General features: G+C 48.3%; 1 protein-coding gene across 3 annotated transcripts in view; it reads left to right on the top strand.

Annotated features, from left to right (window-relative positions):
* The window catches only part of NOS1 (nitric oxide synthase 1), a 211668-nt gene that overhangs the window by 175855 nt on the left and 20227 nt on the right, over positions 1-15586 (top strand). For all 3 annotated transcript variants that reach the window (XM_048514672.1, XM_048514671.1, XM_048514674.1), the window contains exons 8-18: positions 182-323; positions 1005-1144; positions 2085-2259; positions 3253-3354; positions 4266-4460; positions 5115-5200; positions 9216-9360; positions 11492-11596; positions 12195-12253; positions 14727-14843; positions 15060-15234. In XM_048514672.1, the coding sequence (XP_048370629.1) occupies positions 182-323; positions 1005-1144; positions 2085-2259; positions 3253-3354; positions 4266-4460; positions 5115-5200; positions 9216-9360; positions 11492-11596; positions 12195-12253; positions 14727-14843; positions 15060-15234 (1441 nt within the window). The remainder of the gene's footprint in view (positions 1-181; positions 324-1004; positions 1145-2084; positions 2260-3252; positions 3355-4265; positions 4461-5114; positions 5201-9215; positions 9361-11491; positions 11597-12194; positions 12254-14726; positions 14844-15059; positions 15235-15586) is intronic.

The raw sequence follows: 15586 nt of genomic DNA, 5'->3' as shown, positions 1-15586 counted from the left end.
CACAGAGAAAGAAGTGATCTGCAAGAATCACATTTCAAGATTTGTGGCTTCCAACAGAACACTTTCAAAAGCTGCCGTCCAGCCCAAAGTTTGCACTGTGCTTCAGCGTGTATCCTGGGGGCTCTTGGTTTGGAATTGCTGACCTTAGCCTCCTGCATTCTCCCTTCCTTCCTCCCTCTAGGTCTGCCATCACCATATTTCCCCAGAGGACTGACGACAAACACGACTTCCGAGTCTGGAATTCTCAGCTCATCCGATATGCCGGCTATAAGCAGCCAGATGGCACCATCCTAGGAGACCCGGCCAGTGTTGAGCTGACAGAGGTCAGTGGGTGAGAGAGTGGCAGGCACACATAATTACATGCTGCCCTTTGCTGCCATTGCAAGACTGTGTCCCTGGAGGTTGCTTTATGGATTTAAGGTCATTGGCACTGCGGCGAATACAATACTTCTACATGCACAAAGTCAGCAGAGCTAACCTTGACGCAAGCCTCAAAGGAGACGGCTGCAGGGCTGCTGTCTCGAGAGGCTCAAAACAATCCCTGATCGACTTTCCTTACAGGTCTCATTCTTGGCAAGTTACAAAGTCCTCATGTCTGCTGTGTGTCCTTCTCAGAGCCAGTCATTCAAAGATGGTCTGGAGTTCTGCATTTGGAACTTAATTGCCTGGCATCTGGTAGCCAGTTTTGTTCTGGAGCTGTAGGGGCGTGGGGTGAAAGGATCTAATTGTCTCCCTTCCGTGGCTGTTTTCCTAGCCTGAGATTGCCCTCAAGAGCCACCATTTCCCATTTACAATAACCAGAGAGCTATATTATCAGAGGGGCTAATAGTGACTTTGCCCTGACCTGTGTGAAAGAAAGAGGGGGTGGCCTGTCCTCTTTCCAGTAATGTAACTGAGAGAACACATCGTTTATGACTTAGCCGGGCCGTGTCAAAAGAGGCCAAATGTTTGTTCGACCTTCTATAAGGAAAGTCACTGACCAAATGCTCTCCTTTGGGGTACAGATCTGCCTCCAGCAAGGGTGGAAACCTCCCAGGGGCCGCTTTGACATCCTGCCGCTCCTTCTCCAAGCCAATGGCAATGACCCTGAACTCTTCGAAATCCCACCCGAGCTGGTGCTGGAAGTACCCATTCGGCACCCCAAGTAAGTCAGAGCGCCTTGTCTTGATAGAAAGTCTAGTAATGCTGTACCTGAACACACATGAATCTCCCTGGCATTGAATCAGCTCAATGGTCCAATGAGGCCAGTATTGTCCGCTCAGACTGCGGTGGCTGTCCAGGGACCCATGCAGACATCTTTCACATCACCTGCTACTTGACCCTTTCAACTGGAGATGCTGGGGGTTGAACCTGGGACCTTCTGCATGCAAAGCGGAGACTTTTCCACTGAGCCAGCACCAGGTGCTCAAGAGGAGCAAATGAAAAGGGTGTCAACAAGCCTTATGCGGAATTCTGGCTGTTCTCCTGCCTAGCTCAGTATTGTCTAATCCAGGGGTCTGCAACCTGTGGCTCTTCAGATGTTCGTGGACTACAATTCCCATCAGCCCTTGCCAGCATGGCCAATTGGCTGATGGGATTTGTAGTCCACGAACATCTGGAGAGCCGCAGGTTGCAGACCCCTGGTCTAATCTGTGGGGTAACCAGTCTCCAGGGTCTGAAGCAGAGAAAAAAAAACTTTTCTCAATGCCTGTTATCCTTTTAACTGGAAGTGTCAGGGATTGAACCTGGAGACTTCTGCATGCAAAGCCCATGTACTATGCCACTGCGCCACCATTCCTTCAGGTATCTCAGTGGCAGGCAGATAGATGAAAAGCAAGACGCTGGGCAAGAAGGCTGAAGGACACAAAGTGTGAACTAAGTAGCCTCCTCCAGCAACGATTCCCGTATTGTAGCAGGCTGCCCTGTCTCTGTGACCTTTGGTGACACCAGGTTAGCCATTCACATGACTTCACAGGCCGGAACGATCGTGGATTGCCATGTTGCTTTGGCTACGATGGCCTCAAGCTCCTAGCTTCTACCCAGCAGAACACAGAACCGGTGCTTGACCCTACTTGAGTCTGCTCTTCCTGGTCTTTTACTTTTAGATTCCCCTGGTTTAAGGACTTGAAGCTGCAGTGGTACGGCTTGCCGGCTGTTGCCAATATGCTACTAGAGGTCGGAGGCTTGGAGTTCTCCGGCTGCCCCTTTAGCGGCTGGTACATGGGGACTGAGATCGGAGTCCGTGATTACTGCGATAATTCTCGCTACAACATCCTGGAGGTAAACCCAGAAACAATGTATTGTCGAAGGCTTTCACGGCCAGATTCAACTAGTTGTGGTGGGTTTTCCCGGCTGTGTGGCTGTGGTCTGGTGGATCTTGTTCCTAATGGTTCGCCTGCATCTGTGGCTGGCATCTTCAGTGGTGTATCACAGAGGGAAGTCTGTTACACACTGTGTCCAGTGAGAAGGGACTAAAACATTCCCTTCCCACTAAAATATTCCCTTCTCACTGGACACTATGCAACAGACTTCCTTCTTGTGATATACTTCTGAAGATGCCAGCCACAGGTGCAGGTGAAACGTTAGGAACAAGATCCACCAGACTACGGCCACACAGCCTGGAAAACCCACCACAACCAAACCCAGAAACATCATCTGCTTTAAGGCAGAAGGGACACTACACACTTGGGGTGGGCTGTACACCTTACCGGAGAAAGCAGGGAAAATGTATGAGGAAGCATGGCAGCTGTGGGCAGCTGCTCCTTCAGACTAGAAGTGCGGTAGGCGTTGTTGCGAGAGGGTGGCCTCAGCTTTCCGTCACCTTTAGTCCTGTAATGGCACAATGCTGTCACTCGCCCTTCTCTCCTGTTCTGCTTCAGAAGAACTGTCCACTTTGATTTGTTTTTCAAGTGCCTTGCACATTTGGATGCTCAGATATTTGATGAGCATTTAAAGTTCTGGATTGATACACTGGAGCATTGTCTTTTGGAGTGTGCATTTCACTCAAGTAGATGAGAATTATGGATTTTGTTGCTTCTTCAAGGGGGGACAAATATACCTATTGGAGAGAAATTGGGAGTGCTCCTAGCAGGCACTGAAGACAAGGCCACCATAAATGAATGGAGAAGTCCAAGTCTGGAGCTGGGCTATTGAGATTGTTTTTCACTGTTTCATGTTGTGTTGACATTAAGTGCAAGCCCGTTGACTATTTTCCCTACTGGGGCAGTTTCATTCCATATCAAGTTACAGGTCTTCACTCTTCTTGCGTTGCAGGAAGTTGCCAAGAAGATGAACTTGGACATGCGGAAGACCTCTTCGCTGTGGAAGGACCAGGCCTTGGTGGAGATCAACATTGCTGTCTTGTACAGCTTCCAGGTACCAGGGAGCAGTGCTGCAGCAAACAGTCATCGGGAGTTTGATCCAGCGTCACTGCTGTGATGCCTGTTGTTGCATTCATGCACACAAAGAATACATCAGGATGCAGTGAAGAGCCTTCACGTGGGCACGTGTGCATTATAAGGGGCACAGCGTGGTTTCTTGTGGGGAATCCTTTGAGGTTTCCATATTCATGAGACAAAAAAGTACACATGTAATTTATTCCCATAGGTCAACGTACATTGTTCTGGCACTTCATATTGGACATGAAAACCTTTAGAAATGCCCCCGATAGCGTTTGTTCAACGGGGTGGGGAGCAGGCTGGACTCCTGTTTGAGCTGTAAATACCTGCTTGCAACACAGGACGGTGCTTAATGGAGGTGCAAAGCTTGCGTCTGTGACTTGCTGCTACATTTGTACTGCACTTGTGGCAGGAAAGCTTCTATTAGCTGAGCTGATGTGAGGGTGTGGGATATTCACAAACATTCCAACAGCTCAGGGGAACAATATCTGCAACTTCCGTGGTGGACAAGAAAGTTGGCAGTCTGGAAGGCCCTATGGACAGAAGAAGCTTTATTCATTTATTGGCTTTGTTTACTATTTGCATTTCACCCTTTGAGAATCTAAAATGGCTCACATCTTTCTCCATGCCTCCATTTATATCCTTGCAACAGCAACCCTATGCAGGAGGCTGTAAGGTGTGGGAGGGATAAATTAGCACGAGGGAAGGCTATCAACAGACAACAGCGAATAAAGGAAATGGGACAAAGACGGCATCATGCCCTCATTCATCCTGCCTGCATCTGGGAAATGTTTGCAGAATGGAGTGAGCGTGGCCCAGGCAGGTTGGGATGATTCTGGCTTTCAACTTCTTTCGAATAAGTTTTGTCTGGTCCTCCCTTCCCTACAGAGTGACAAAGTGACCATTGTGGACCATCACTCCGCCACCGAATCCTTCATCAAGCATATGGAGAACGAATACCGGTGCCGAGGAGGGTGCCCCGCTGACTGGGTCTGGATTGTCCCCCCAATGTCTGGCAGCATCACCCCTGTGTTCCACCAGGAAATGCTCAATTACAGACTCACCCCTTCATTTGAATACCAGGTACCATGTGTTTCAGTGTCCCTCTGCTACAACTGGGGATAGGCCTAAGGAGAGTGGTGGGAAATGCATCCAAATGATCACCACTGATTGTGGATCCACAGTTGCCACTACAAGTTCTGCAGTGTTTAGGGGTTGTCAGAAAGCTTCGCAGGTCCACTGTTTGCATTCCTTCTGTGAAGGCAGCTGTCACATTTGTGGGCATCACAGGTATCCTGCCAGCAAAAAAAGATCCTGTGTCAAGTCTTAAGACTGAAGTCAATAAGCGGACTCTGGATGCGGGATCAGAAATCTTTATTGATGACAGTCAGTACCTGGTGTTCAGAAAGCCAGTTCTGCCAAACTGTGAAAATACAATTGCCTGTATTCCCTCAGAGTTCCCGCCAAAAATCCCCCCTCCCTGTTTCCCTTGGAATGTGAGAATAACACAACGGAAGAAAGATGTTTGAGAGTTGAGCACCTTGAGGCCAGCATAGTGATAGTTCTCAGCCACCTGCCACCCCCTCTTGCTGTCCTCCATGCTGTTACTTGCTCTTTCCCATTGCTGGTCAGTTTCCAATCCAGAATTATTCCATCTTGTGGCATGTGGGAGGCACTTCCGTTGTGACTTTGAACAACTCCTCTTCCTGAATGGGTCCCTTTTCTCTCTTCTCCCAGCCTGACCCTTGGAACACGCATGTCTGGAAGGGCATCAACGGCACTCCTACCAAGAAGAGAGCCATCGGGTTTAAAAAGCTGGCTAAGTACGTACATTCTGGGTATGTCGCAGGGCCTTCCTGGAGGTGGAGGGGGACAGACAACTGGCTTTGGGGCATGCTGCAGCTCATCTTCGAAAAAGCGCAAGAGGCGGTATTATATATATATCGTTGGTGTGGTGGTGGCTGCGTGTAGGTTTCTGGGTTCCGTGCAAAGAGCTTGCCCCGACCTATAACCCCCTTCATGGTGCATGAGCTGCACATCTCAGAAAGCATTTCTCTCCAGACCAGTCTCCATTTCTGGTCGCCAGGAAGAATCCTGCTTGAAATGTTCTCATTAACCGCAATGATAACTGTTGTGTGAAGAAGCAGGGCCTTCTCGGTGATGGCTCTGAGGAACAGGAGAAAGGTTATCAACGTCTGCCCCACTGATCTTTTAGAAAGACAGCTCAGTGTTAGAACACCTGCTTTGCGTGTAGAAGGCACAGGTTTAATCCCAGGCAACTCCTTTAACTAAAAGATTTCTAGTCGCTGGCCAGCAAAGACCCTGCCTCAGCCACTGCGGAGCTGCTGTCAATCACAATAAAACCATTTTGGGCTAGATGGAACGCAGGCCCGAAAGCACATAATTGGCCCTTCATGTGTTCATGCGTGCTGAATATAAGTTATTTAGGTATTTATACCCCACCTTTCTCTCCAATAGGCTCCCAAAGCAGCTAATAGCGTTCTCCTCTCCTTCATTTTGTCCTCATAACCACCCTGTGAGGTAGGCTAGGCTGTGAGCAAGTCACTGGCCAAAGGTCATCTGACCAGCTTCTATTACTGAATGAGAATTTGAACTCAGAACTCCCAGATCCTAGTCGGGGACTCTAACCGCTGCACCATTCTGGCTCTCAAGACCCATCTATTTTCTGAAGACATGAAGGATTAAGAAGGAGTAAAGGGTGCCTTTCTTAAGTTAGTCAAATGGTTTTAAATGACTATTTTAATTATTGCTCCAACCTGTGATGAATGTGGTTGTGTCTTGTATTGTGACAACTTTGCCCGGACAAGAAGCCAAATCAGAAATATTTATCTTGTTTGGCTGATCAGAGCACCTCTTCCAGTTGACCCAAGAAACAGTAAGGGGAAGTCCATGGTTGCTAGGTGACAGCAACCTTCCCCCAAAACAGACCCAGAAGCGTTCATACTGGAAGAAGTAGAAGAATTAGATTTATATCCCCGCTTTCTCTCCTACAGGAGACTCAAAGGGGCTTACAAACTCCTTACCCTTCCCCCCTAACAACAAACACCCTGTGAGGTGCCTGAGAGAGTTCAGAAGAACTGTGACTAGCCCAAGATCACCCAGCTGGCGTGTTTTGGAATGTACAGGCTAATCTGAATTCCCCAGATGAGCCTCCACAGCTCAGGCGGCAGAGCGGGGAATCAAACCCGGTTCCTCCAGATTACAGTACTCCTGCTCTTAACCAGTACGCCACTGCTGCTCCTGAAAGGGTCAGGGAGAAGACATCTTGTAAAGAAGAAGCGAAGAAGAGTTTGGATTTATATCCCCCCTTTCTCTCCTGCCGGAGACTCAAAGGGGCTTACAATCTCCTTGCCCTTCCCCCCTCACAACAAACACCCTGTGAGGTAGGTGGGGCTGAGAGAGCTCCGAGAAGCTGTGACTAGCCCAAGGTCACCCAGCTGGCGTGTGTGGGAGTGTACAGGCTAATCTAGTTCCCCAGATAAGCCTCCACAGCTCAGGCAGCAGAGCTGGGAATCAAACCCGGTTCCTCCAGAGTAGATACACAAGCTCTTAACCTCCTATGCCACTGCTGCTCCTAGAAAAGGCTAGAAGGATATGCGACCCTTTCCTTGCCTGAAAACTACCAGGTGGAAAGCAGAACCAAGATCCGGACAGCGGAGCTGGTGTACTTTCCCCTCACTTGGGCATGTCAATGGTGCAAGCCATCCGTCACCACCAAAATGGCTTGTCTCCATCTCTGTTTCTGGGCATCCCAAAAACATCTGGCGGGCCCTTCTTGGGGAAAGACGATCCTGCATTGAGTGATCCTTTCAGGCTGAGCCATTAAGGCAATTCTGTTCTTTATACAGGATTTGACAAATGAATGGCAGACAGGCCTATCAGCTGCTATTAACCAAAACCACAGAGAATGGGAACATTCTTGGTTGGAGGCATCCTTTACCTCTGAAGAGCCGGGAGGGGTGGGGGATGGTCACCACTTCCTGTCTAATGGTGAGCTTTCCAAGAGGTATCTGTCCGTTGCAAGACAAGACGGACCTTTAATCTGATCCTTCAGGGCTCTCTGAGCATCCGGTTGAAAACCAGAAGTGCCAATCAGCTTTCATTGGGGCAGAAACCTCTTGGGGAGTTTCTTTGGGGTATCACTGGAAGCTACCTGATGATGTTATTAGTGCAAGAGAAGTGACTCACTAACCCTGAGAGCCAAGTGGTGACCACATCCTGCCAATTCTTTCAGACTGGGCCAGTAATTCCAGCACTGATCATCATTTTCTTATGTTGTCAAAGGCTTTCTTGGCCAGAATCAACAGGCTGTTTTGCATTTTCTGGGCTATATGGCCATGGTCTGGTAGCTTTTGCTCCTAACGTTTCACCCACATCTATGGCAGAGCCAGTGTGGCGTAGTGGTTAAGAGCAGGTGTACTCTAATCTGGAGGAACCGAGTTTGATTCCCCACCCTGCCGCTGGAGCTGTGAAAGCTTATCTGGGGAATTCAGAGTCGCCTGTGCACTCCAACACATTCCAGCTGGGTGACCTTGGGCTAGTCGCAGTTCTTTGGAGCTCTCTCAGCCCCACCTACCTCACAGGGTGTTTGTTGTGGGGAGGGGGGAAGGGAAAGGAGTTTGTAAGCCCCTTTGAGTCTCCTTACAGGAGAGAAAGGGGGAATATAAATCCAACTCTTCTTCTTCATCATCTTCAGAGGCATGATATGGTAATATTTGTGTCTCTCTGTGGCACAGCGTGGAATGATTGTGTTGTAGGGTATCTGTAGTGGACAGAACAGAGACCCCATCACACAGTCACTCTGCACTGCTCCATAGACGGAAACACATCTTGAGGCTGGTGCTCTTTCAGCCATTCTGCTACAGTTCATCTTTATGGCCACGTTTCCACCCAAATTCCAATCCCAGAAGCTCTTTGGCACAGTAAATTATAAACTGTTGGTTTTCTGAGTGAGTTAATAATTCAGTGATATTAACCGAGCCGGGCCAGACGCAACCGCCAGCCCCGATGCGCAAAGCAGGAAGTGGGTCTGTGTGTACTGCTTACGGTGCCCTCAATATTTAACCAAGTGCCGGAGCTCTCCTGTCATCTGCGATGCTGGAAACGGCCTTCAGTTCCGTAAATGGAGTCTGGGCACGGCAGAGGGCAAATGCGGCCAGAACTAATTCAAAACACGATGCATTAACCTTTACGCTAAGGGGCTGTGTGCGAGTGGCGTTCAAAACACCTCTTTGCCTCTCGCACAGCGCTCATAAACTGCAGCAATGTGGCGATATCGCCAGAGGTTGATTTGAAGTTATGTTAACAGCCTGGATTGGAGGTTCTCTCCGAACTCTCTCTGAGCCACCTCCCTCACAGAGTGTTTGTTGTGGGAAAAGAAGAGAGATGAGTTTGTAAACCGCCTTGAGACTCCTTACAGGAGAGAAGGGGGGGGGGGGCGGTATAAATCCAAACTCTTCTTCAGGTTTGCCAGTGAATGTAGAGTTGAGGAACCCACAGTCCTGGCTTTTTGTCCAATGAATGTACAATACAAGATCCATGCATGCGTGTCTGCTTGTCTCTTTCACACATAACATTTTTAGGTGCACGTTCACAGAAAACAGAGGTACACTTAAGAGCATCATATGAGAATCTGCCCTGGCTCGGAAAAGATTCTGGGTCTTGTAAAATGTTTGTTCTTTTTGTTCTGTCCTGTAACCCATCCACATGACCTCCGGTGTCATGAAACAGCCAACACAAACACCAGGGGGGACTCCTCTGCCGTCTGGTTTTTTTGATTCAAGGAGTCACCTTTACCCCCCCCCCCCTTTCTCCTAGAGCGGTGAAGTTTTCTGCCAAGCTGATGGGGCAGGCGATGGCGAAGAGGGTGAAGGCCACCATCCTGTATGCCACAGAAACAGGGAAGTCCCAGGTCTATGCAAAAACCCTGTGTGAAATCTTCAAGCATGCCTTTGATGCCAAGGTAGGATTCTGGATTGTGTGAGTTTGGATGAGTGGGGATGGGGGAGCAATCTCCAACCCCTAGCGAAGAGCTGAAGAGAAATGGCTGTCCTTTGAGGAGGTCACACAGTCTTTGTAGAACGAGGATACTTGTAAAGTCCCCTTCCACCTTCAAGTCAAGTCAAGTCAAGTATTTATTGTTTGAGCCATTGGCTATAACAATACAAAAATACATGCAGTTAAAACAGTAACTTAGTTAAAACAATAATTTAAATTAAAACAATAATTTAGTTTTACATTAAAATATAAATTATTAGTGTTCGCAATCTCTAAATTAAAACCCTTCCACCTTCAATTCAAAAAGACTCTTTTTTTTGGGGGGGGGGGTGTTACATATCCGCAGCAAAAGCCAGCTGTGGATAGTGACTGTGCTAATTGGCTAGTGCCTGTGAGGTCAGGAAGACACCTTCCCCACTGTGTCGCCAGAGGACTTTTGGCACAGCTCTCCATCGGCTGGCATGTACCTCTGTCATGTCAATGCTGATTGGCTAGTGGAAGTGCCTGTGAGGTCAGGAAGGCACCTTTCCCCACCTATCTCCTCCAGACTTTTGGCACAGCTCTCTATTGGCTAGCATGTACATCTGTCATGCCGGTGCTGATTGGCTAGTGCCTGTGAGTTCAGCAACACACTTTTTCTGCTGCGTCTCCTGAGGACTTCTGGCAATGAAGAGCAAAGACTGCCAGAATTTGAGAGGCTGGCGGGTGGCCAGGAGGTAGGTTCTTAGGGGACTGCCACCTGTGCATCCAACACAATAGCTCAGAAAACCTTTTTTGAATATGCTTTTCGAAGAAAACGTGGAGAGATGTGAGTCAGAAAAGGAAATGGGATGCTTACTGGCAGATTAGGAAAGGAAAACATGAAGCAAATGCAGATTGGGAGGGTCGTGGGTAAAAAGGCAGTGGAAGGACAAGTGAAGGAAGCCCCCCCCCCCCAATACACAAAACTCAACTGTGAACTGATAAGAGTCAAAGAGGAGCTGTGATTTTGTAGAACCGTTGCATAACCAGAGAGGGGGACAGCCACCGTCCACCCACAGAACAAATGCAGCATCCAGCTCTGGATAAATGTAGGCAAAGGTCAAATCTAAAAGCTCAGAAAGCCAGAAAGAGTGAGAAACCTACACTCAAACCTCTGCACTTATTCAGGGAATGTTTTTTTTAAAAAAATAAACAAACCTTAAGAGCTTGGTTTGAACTAGGACTTAGCTCCTGGGACCTGCTGTCAAGCCCTAGAATATTTAACTGCATAATAAAAGACAGGGCCTCTGAACACCAGCCATTGGGGTTATCTCGGCACACAATATTCACTTCGGGTCTAATAGACAGGAGGAGAGGATATACAGACCTGTTCATCATTGTCCAAGAGCAGGTGTGTCCAAGAGCACTTATTTCATTTCCCTAAAGCCTTGGTGTTTACTCCTTGGCTTGAGAGCCCCAAAGCCTTGTCAGATGGCTAGCATCATACACGTGCACGCGAATTCTCCTGCATCACTAAATGTGGGTGTGTGTAAAGTGCCGTCAAGTTGCTGCCGGCCTCTGGCAACCCCAACAAAGGGCTTTCAAGGCAAGTGAGAAGCAGAGGTGGTTTGCCGTTGCCTTCATCTGCAGAGTGTTCCTTGGTGGTCTCCCTTCCAAGTACTAATCCTGCTTAGTTTCTGAGATTTGATATCCATGAGGGAACAAGCTTGCTTTCTACTGCTCCAGAGACTAGGACCAGGAGTAATGGATTCAAGGTGAAGGAAGAGGTGAACGATTCCACCTAAACATTGGGGAAAACTTCCTGACTGTCAGGGCTGTTCGACAGTGGAATGCACTACCTCAGAGTGTGGTGGAGTCTCCTTTGGAGGTTTTTAAAGAGAGGCTGGATGGCCACCTGTCAGGAGTGCTTTGATTATGTGTTCCTGGATTGCAGGGGGTTGGACTCAATGGCCCTTGAGGTCTCTTCCAACTCTATGATTCTGATTCTATGCTACCTGCCTTCTCTGCGTCACTGTACACAGAACTAAAAAAGAACCCCTGGTCCATGTGTATCATCCTTTCTGAATAGTATCAAGAATCCCTCTGACCAGCCTTTCTGGGGGTGTTTTTGGCAGGTGATGTCAATGGATGAGTATGACACCGTCCACCTGGAGCATGAAACCTTAGTGCTAGTGGTCACCAGCACCTTTGGCAATGGAGACCCACCTGAGAATGGCGAGGTAGGAAGAGTTCTTTGCCTTGTTTTGCATATATGGGGGTCCCACCCTTTCCTTTCATTGACAGTAGGGCCAAGAATGCTTTCTAGTCACCGTGGGTTTTGGAATCCCACAATCATTGGACTGCTGAGCTCTGGTGTTGCCTTACACCAAAGTTTTCTCTCTGGAGACGGTTTTCCCGGTCCCTCTTGATTCTGCTGCTGGAGAGCTATCTAACTGGAGGTATCAGGGATAGAACCTACGACCTTCTGCACGCAAGGTGCATGCCTTGCCGCTGAGCCACAAGCCTCTCGGGCAACTGGGGAGTGTGTCCTGTCATTTTGGAGCAACTGTAAATGTTCCCAACCAGCTGTGTGACCAGTTTGTTAAAGGTGTGGCCAGGACGATCGACCTGGTCATACAGTTGATTGCGACGGCAAGGCAAAGAGGACGCACTTGCATTTGGAGGAGGGATGAAGCAAACATTTCATATGGAAGATAGCCTGGGACTGGGCCATCAGCATGATGCAGCACCTTTCCCCCTACTTTTCCCTCAAGGTGTCCCCTGACTTTGTGTCATTTAATCTCTCTCTCTCTCTCTCTCTCTCCTTTCACTTCTCAGAAATTTGGCTGTGCTCTGATGGACATGAGGAATCCAAACTCCAACCTGGAAGAGAGGAAGTAAGTGTGACTAGGCATGGCCCCTTCATGTATCTTCTTTCACCATACTTGCTGCCAATGGGGATGCCAGTCCACACAAATGCTGTGGGACATTTCAGCTGGTTTGGGGGTGTGTGGAAGGGGTCAAACAACAGGCAATGCAATACACCTTCTCTGGGTTGGTCTGTATTCTTTTTGGATGATTTCCTTGCATTACTACTGAATCCACTTCTGTATCAAGGTTTGGGATAGGAGCAGAAGAGTTTGGATTTATACCCCGACTTTCTCTCCTGTAAGGAGTCTCAAAGGGGCTTATGAATTCCTTTCCCTTCCTCTCCCGACAACCTTGGGAGGTTGGTGGGGCTGAGAGAGTTCTGAGAGAACTGTGATTAGCCCAAGGTCACCCAGGGGGCTTCATATGTAGGAGTGGGGAAACAAATGTGGTTCACAAGATTAGAGTCCATCGCTCATGTGGAGGAGTGGGGAATCAAACCTCATTCTCCAGATTAGAGTCCACCTGCTCTTAACCACTACCTGGTTCTTTAGAGTTCACCTGCCCTTAATTACTACCTTGTTCTCCAGAATAGAGCCCACTTAACCTCTACATTCTGGCATTTAGTTGCTGTGAGCCAATTTGATAGAACAGGATGAAAATTAATTAAATTCTTTGTCATTATTGTTTTTATTCCACCCCCAGGTACTCGAGGTAGTTCAGACTATTAACACAACATGAACTGTTTTTAAAAATGTCATCATGAAATAGTCCCATGTCACAAGAGCAGCAGCAAAATTGCTTCCACCGAAACAGCAACATAATCAAGAAATGTCGTAGCCACCCCAGAACAATAGCAGCTACAAAATCAAAGGCAGACTAGGAACAGTAAAAACAGATGTTTAAAATGTGCAGCGGCGTAAAAAAGAATTTAACACCCTTGCGTGCAATCTAAATAAATCATTATCAACAGAGAAACTGGGTAAACAAAATATATCTTTAGCTCATGCTGGAAACTTGGCGCACTCTGCACCCTGTGAATGTCTGTGGGGAGGGTGTTTTGTAATTAGAATTATTTTAACAAATAAATATTTGCTCACTTAGGGCTAAACCTATTCTGTGTCGTTCTGCTGTTCTTTTCCCTGTGTTGATTTTCTCCCCTGTGCTGCTGCCTTCAAGAATGTGCAGAGGACAGAAAGGCAGCGGGGGAGGGGGTTTCCTTTCCCTGCCAATCTGTTGTCATCCCCCACCCCAGTGAGTGAAAAGGTGCATTTCCCCCTTTGGGATAACCCCAAGGAACAGTCCAAAATCCTTGACAGGAAAGCTAGCAGACCTTCCATCAGTTTTTCAGAACTGGATGTAGCCATGAGTAGCCATGGGGTAGATGCTAAAAACATGGCCCATTTGTAGCGATGCTTTAGGCAGAAAAGGAGCAGCATGGTGCTTGAAAGAACAGCCGTGGCATCATCATTAAGAACACGCCATGTTGAATCTCACCTGTGCCAAAACTTCCCAGGTGACCATCCACCATCCACTTTCAGTTTTCCTGAAGCAATTTGGGATACTTTGCAGAATTGTTGTGAGATTTTGAAGAAGATAGGGGGCCTTTCCCCACTTACCTTAAGCCCCGCGCTACTCTCCTCAAGTAGCGCAGGGTCCCCAGGCACTCCCCACGACAGGGACAGCGACAGCGTAACTGCCCCGAGGCTGCCGCTGTCGCGCCCCCTCAGCCCACGGCATCCCTGGCGCTCTTGCAAACGGCACCTTTTGATGACCCCACACAGAGCACGGGTCGTGGGGACACCTGGGCGCATGCCAGGGATGCCACGCGCTGAGAGCAGCGCACGGCATAGGGGGGATTGAGGAGAGTGGGGAAGTGCCCAATGTTTCCTAAATGCTTCAAACACTTGGAAGTATTTAATAATTTATTATGCTGAACTCACCTTTCAGTCTCTTCCCACCTGCTGCCTGACACCCTTTTCCGTAGTTCGTTTTAAGGTAGCAGTATTTGTTGCATTAGCCATAGGCCGTCACAATCGTTATGCAAAACAAACGTTAAAAGACATATACAAATAAACTTCATTCCAAGGATAAAATCTTCCGAATTAAAATTGTCCGAAATAAAACCAAAACTATTTGAGAAGAGTTATGGCCAAGCTTGCTCTTTATAACACCCATTCATTTCTGCTAAATATTGCATAATACGATAAGCATAACTTGTTCCCGATTCGTTTTAAGGTGAACAAATACTTCCCGTATCCATTAGGTGTCAGGCTTTCACATCCTTCTAGTCTGTAATTGACTCCCTATCATGGGCTGCTTCCCTCATTGGTTGCCCACCTGAACATCTTACAGACCAAGCGAGAAGGTAGCGTTTCTAGACAGGTGGATCAAAATGCTCAGCCACAATCAGAATGAGTTGTGTTCCTTGTCCCCTCTGCCCCCCAATCGCCTTCCATTCCCTGACCTGGAGGTCCTTGTTCTGCTACAATGTGTTCGCAGGAGCTACAAGGTGCGTTTCAATAGCGTCTCCTCTTATTCCGATGTCCAGAAGTCCTCGAGTGATGGACTGGAATCCCAGGACAACTTTGAGAGCACTGGACCTCTGGCTAACGTCAGGTGAGCAGGGAACGGTTTAGGGAGGTGGGATATTTTAGGAGCAATTCAGAAAAACGAAGGCACGAATGAATGTCTAGGGTGGAGGGCCCGTATATGTTCTTGTTCTAGCTGTGGAGTCAGAGGTCTTCTTCCTTGCTCGTGGCCTGCAGTCCTGGGAAGTGGAAGCTCTTGTTGGCTCTGCGTCACCTCAGCCACCTTTCTCTGACCTGCTTGCAGGTTCTCCGTCTTTGGCCTGGGGTCACGTGCCTACCCCCACTTCTGCGCCTTTGCCCGCGCTGTGGACACTCTCTTGGCGGAACTGGGAGGAGAACGCATCCTGAGAATGGGAGAAGGGGATGAGCTGTGTGGGCAAGAGGAATCCTTCAGGACGTGGGCCAAGAAGGTCTTCAAGGTAGCCTGCTTCCTTTTCTCCTGGTGGGGCTCGGACGGAGGGAAGGGGATCCCAGCTGTACAAAGCTGCCGGGGTCGAATTCATTGCATTTGCTTCAGACACAGATTGCTGTTGTCTTAACGGCCCCATTCAAGAGTTTTGGGGTTTTTTGCTATTTTGCCATTTCAATTCTGGGATTGGATACTGGGAAACCCTGGCTCAGTATCAGGTCCCTTGCTTTGCATGCAAAAGGTCCTCAGCATCTCCCGTCAAAAGATCTCAGCTGACTGATGCTGTGAAAGAACTTTCTCTGCCAGAGGCCCCTTCCGCACACGCAAAATAATGCGTTTTCAAACCACTTTCACAACTGTTT

This window comes from Sphaerodactylus townsendi, linkage group LG13, assembly GCF_021028975.2.
Source record: "Sphaerodactylus townsendi isolate TG3544 linkage group LG13, MPM_Stown_v2.3, whole genome shotgun sequence".
NCBI classification, from domain to species: Eukaryota; Metazoa; Chordata; class Lepidosauria; order Squamata; family Sphaerodactylidae; genus Sphaerodactylus; species Sphaerodactylus townsendi.
The sequence above is the reverse complement of the archived record's forward strand: the minus strand, read 5'-3'. Positions and strand labels throughout refer to the sequence as shown.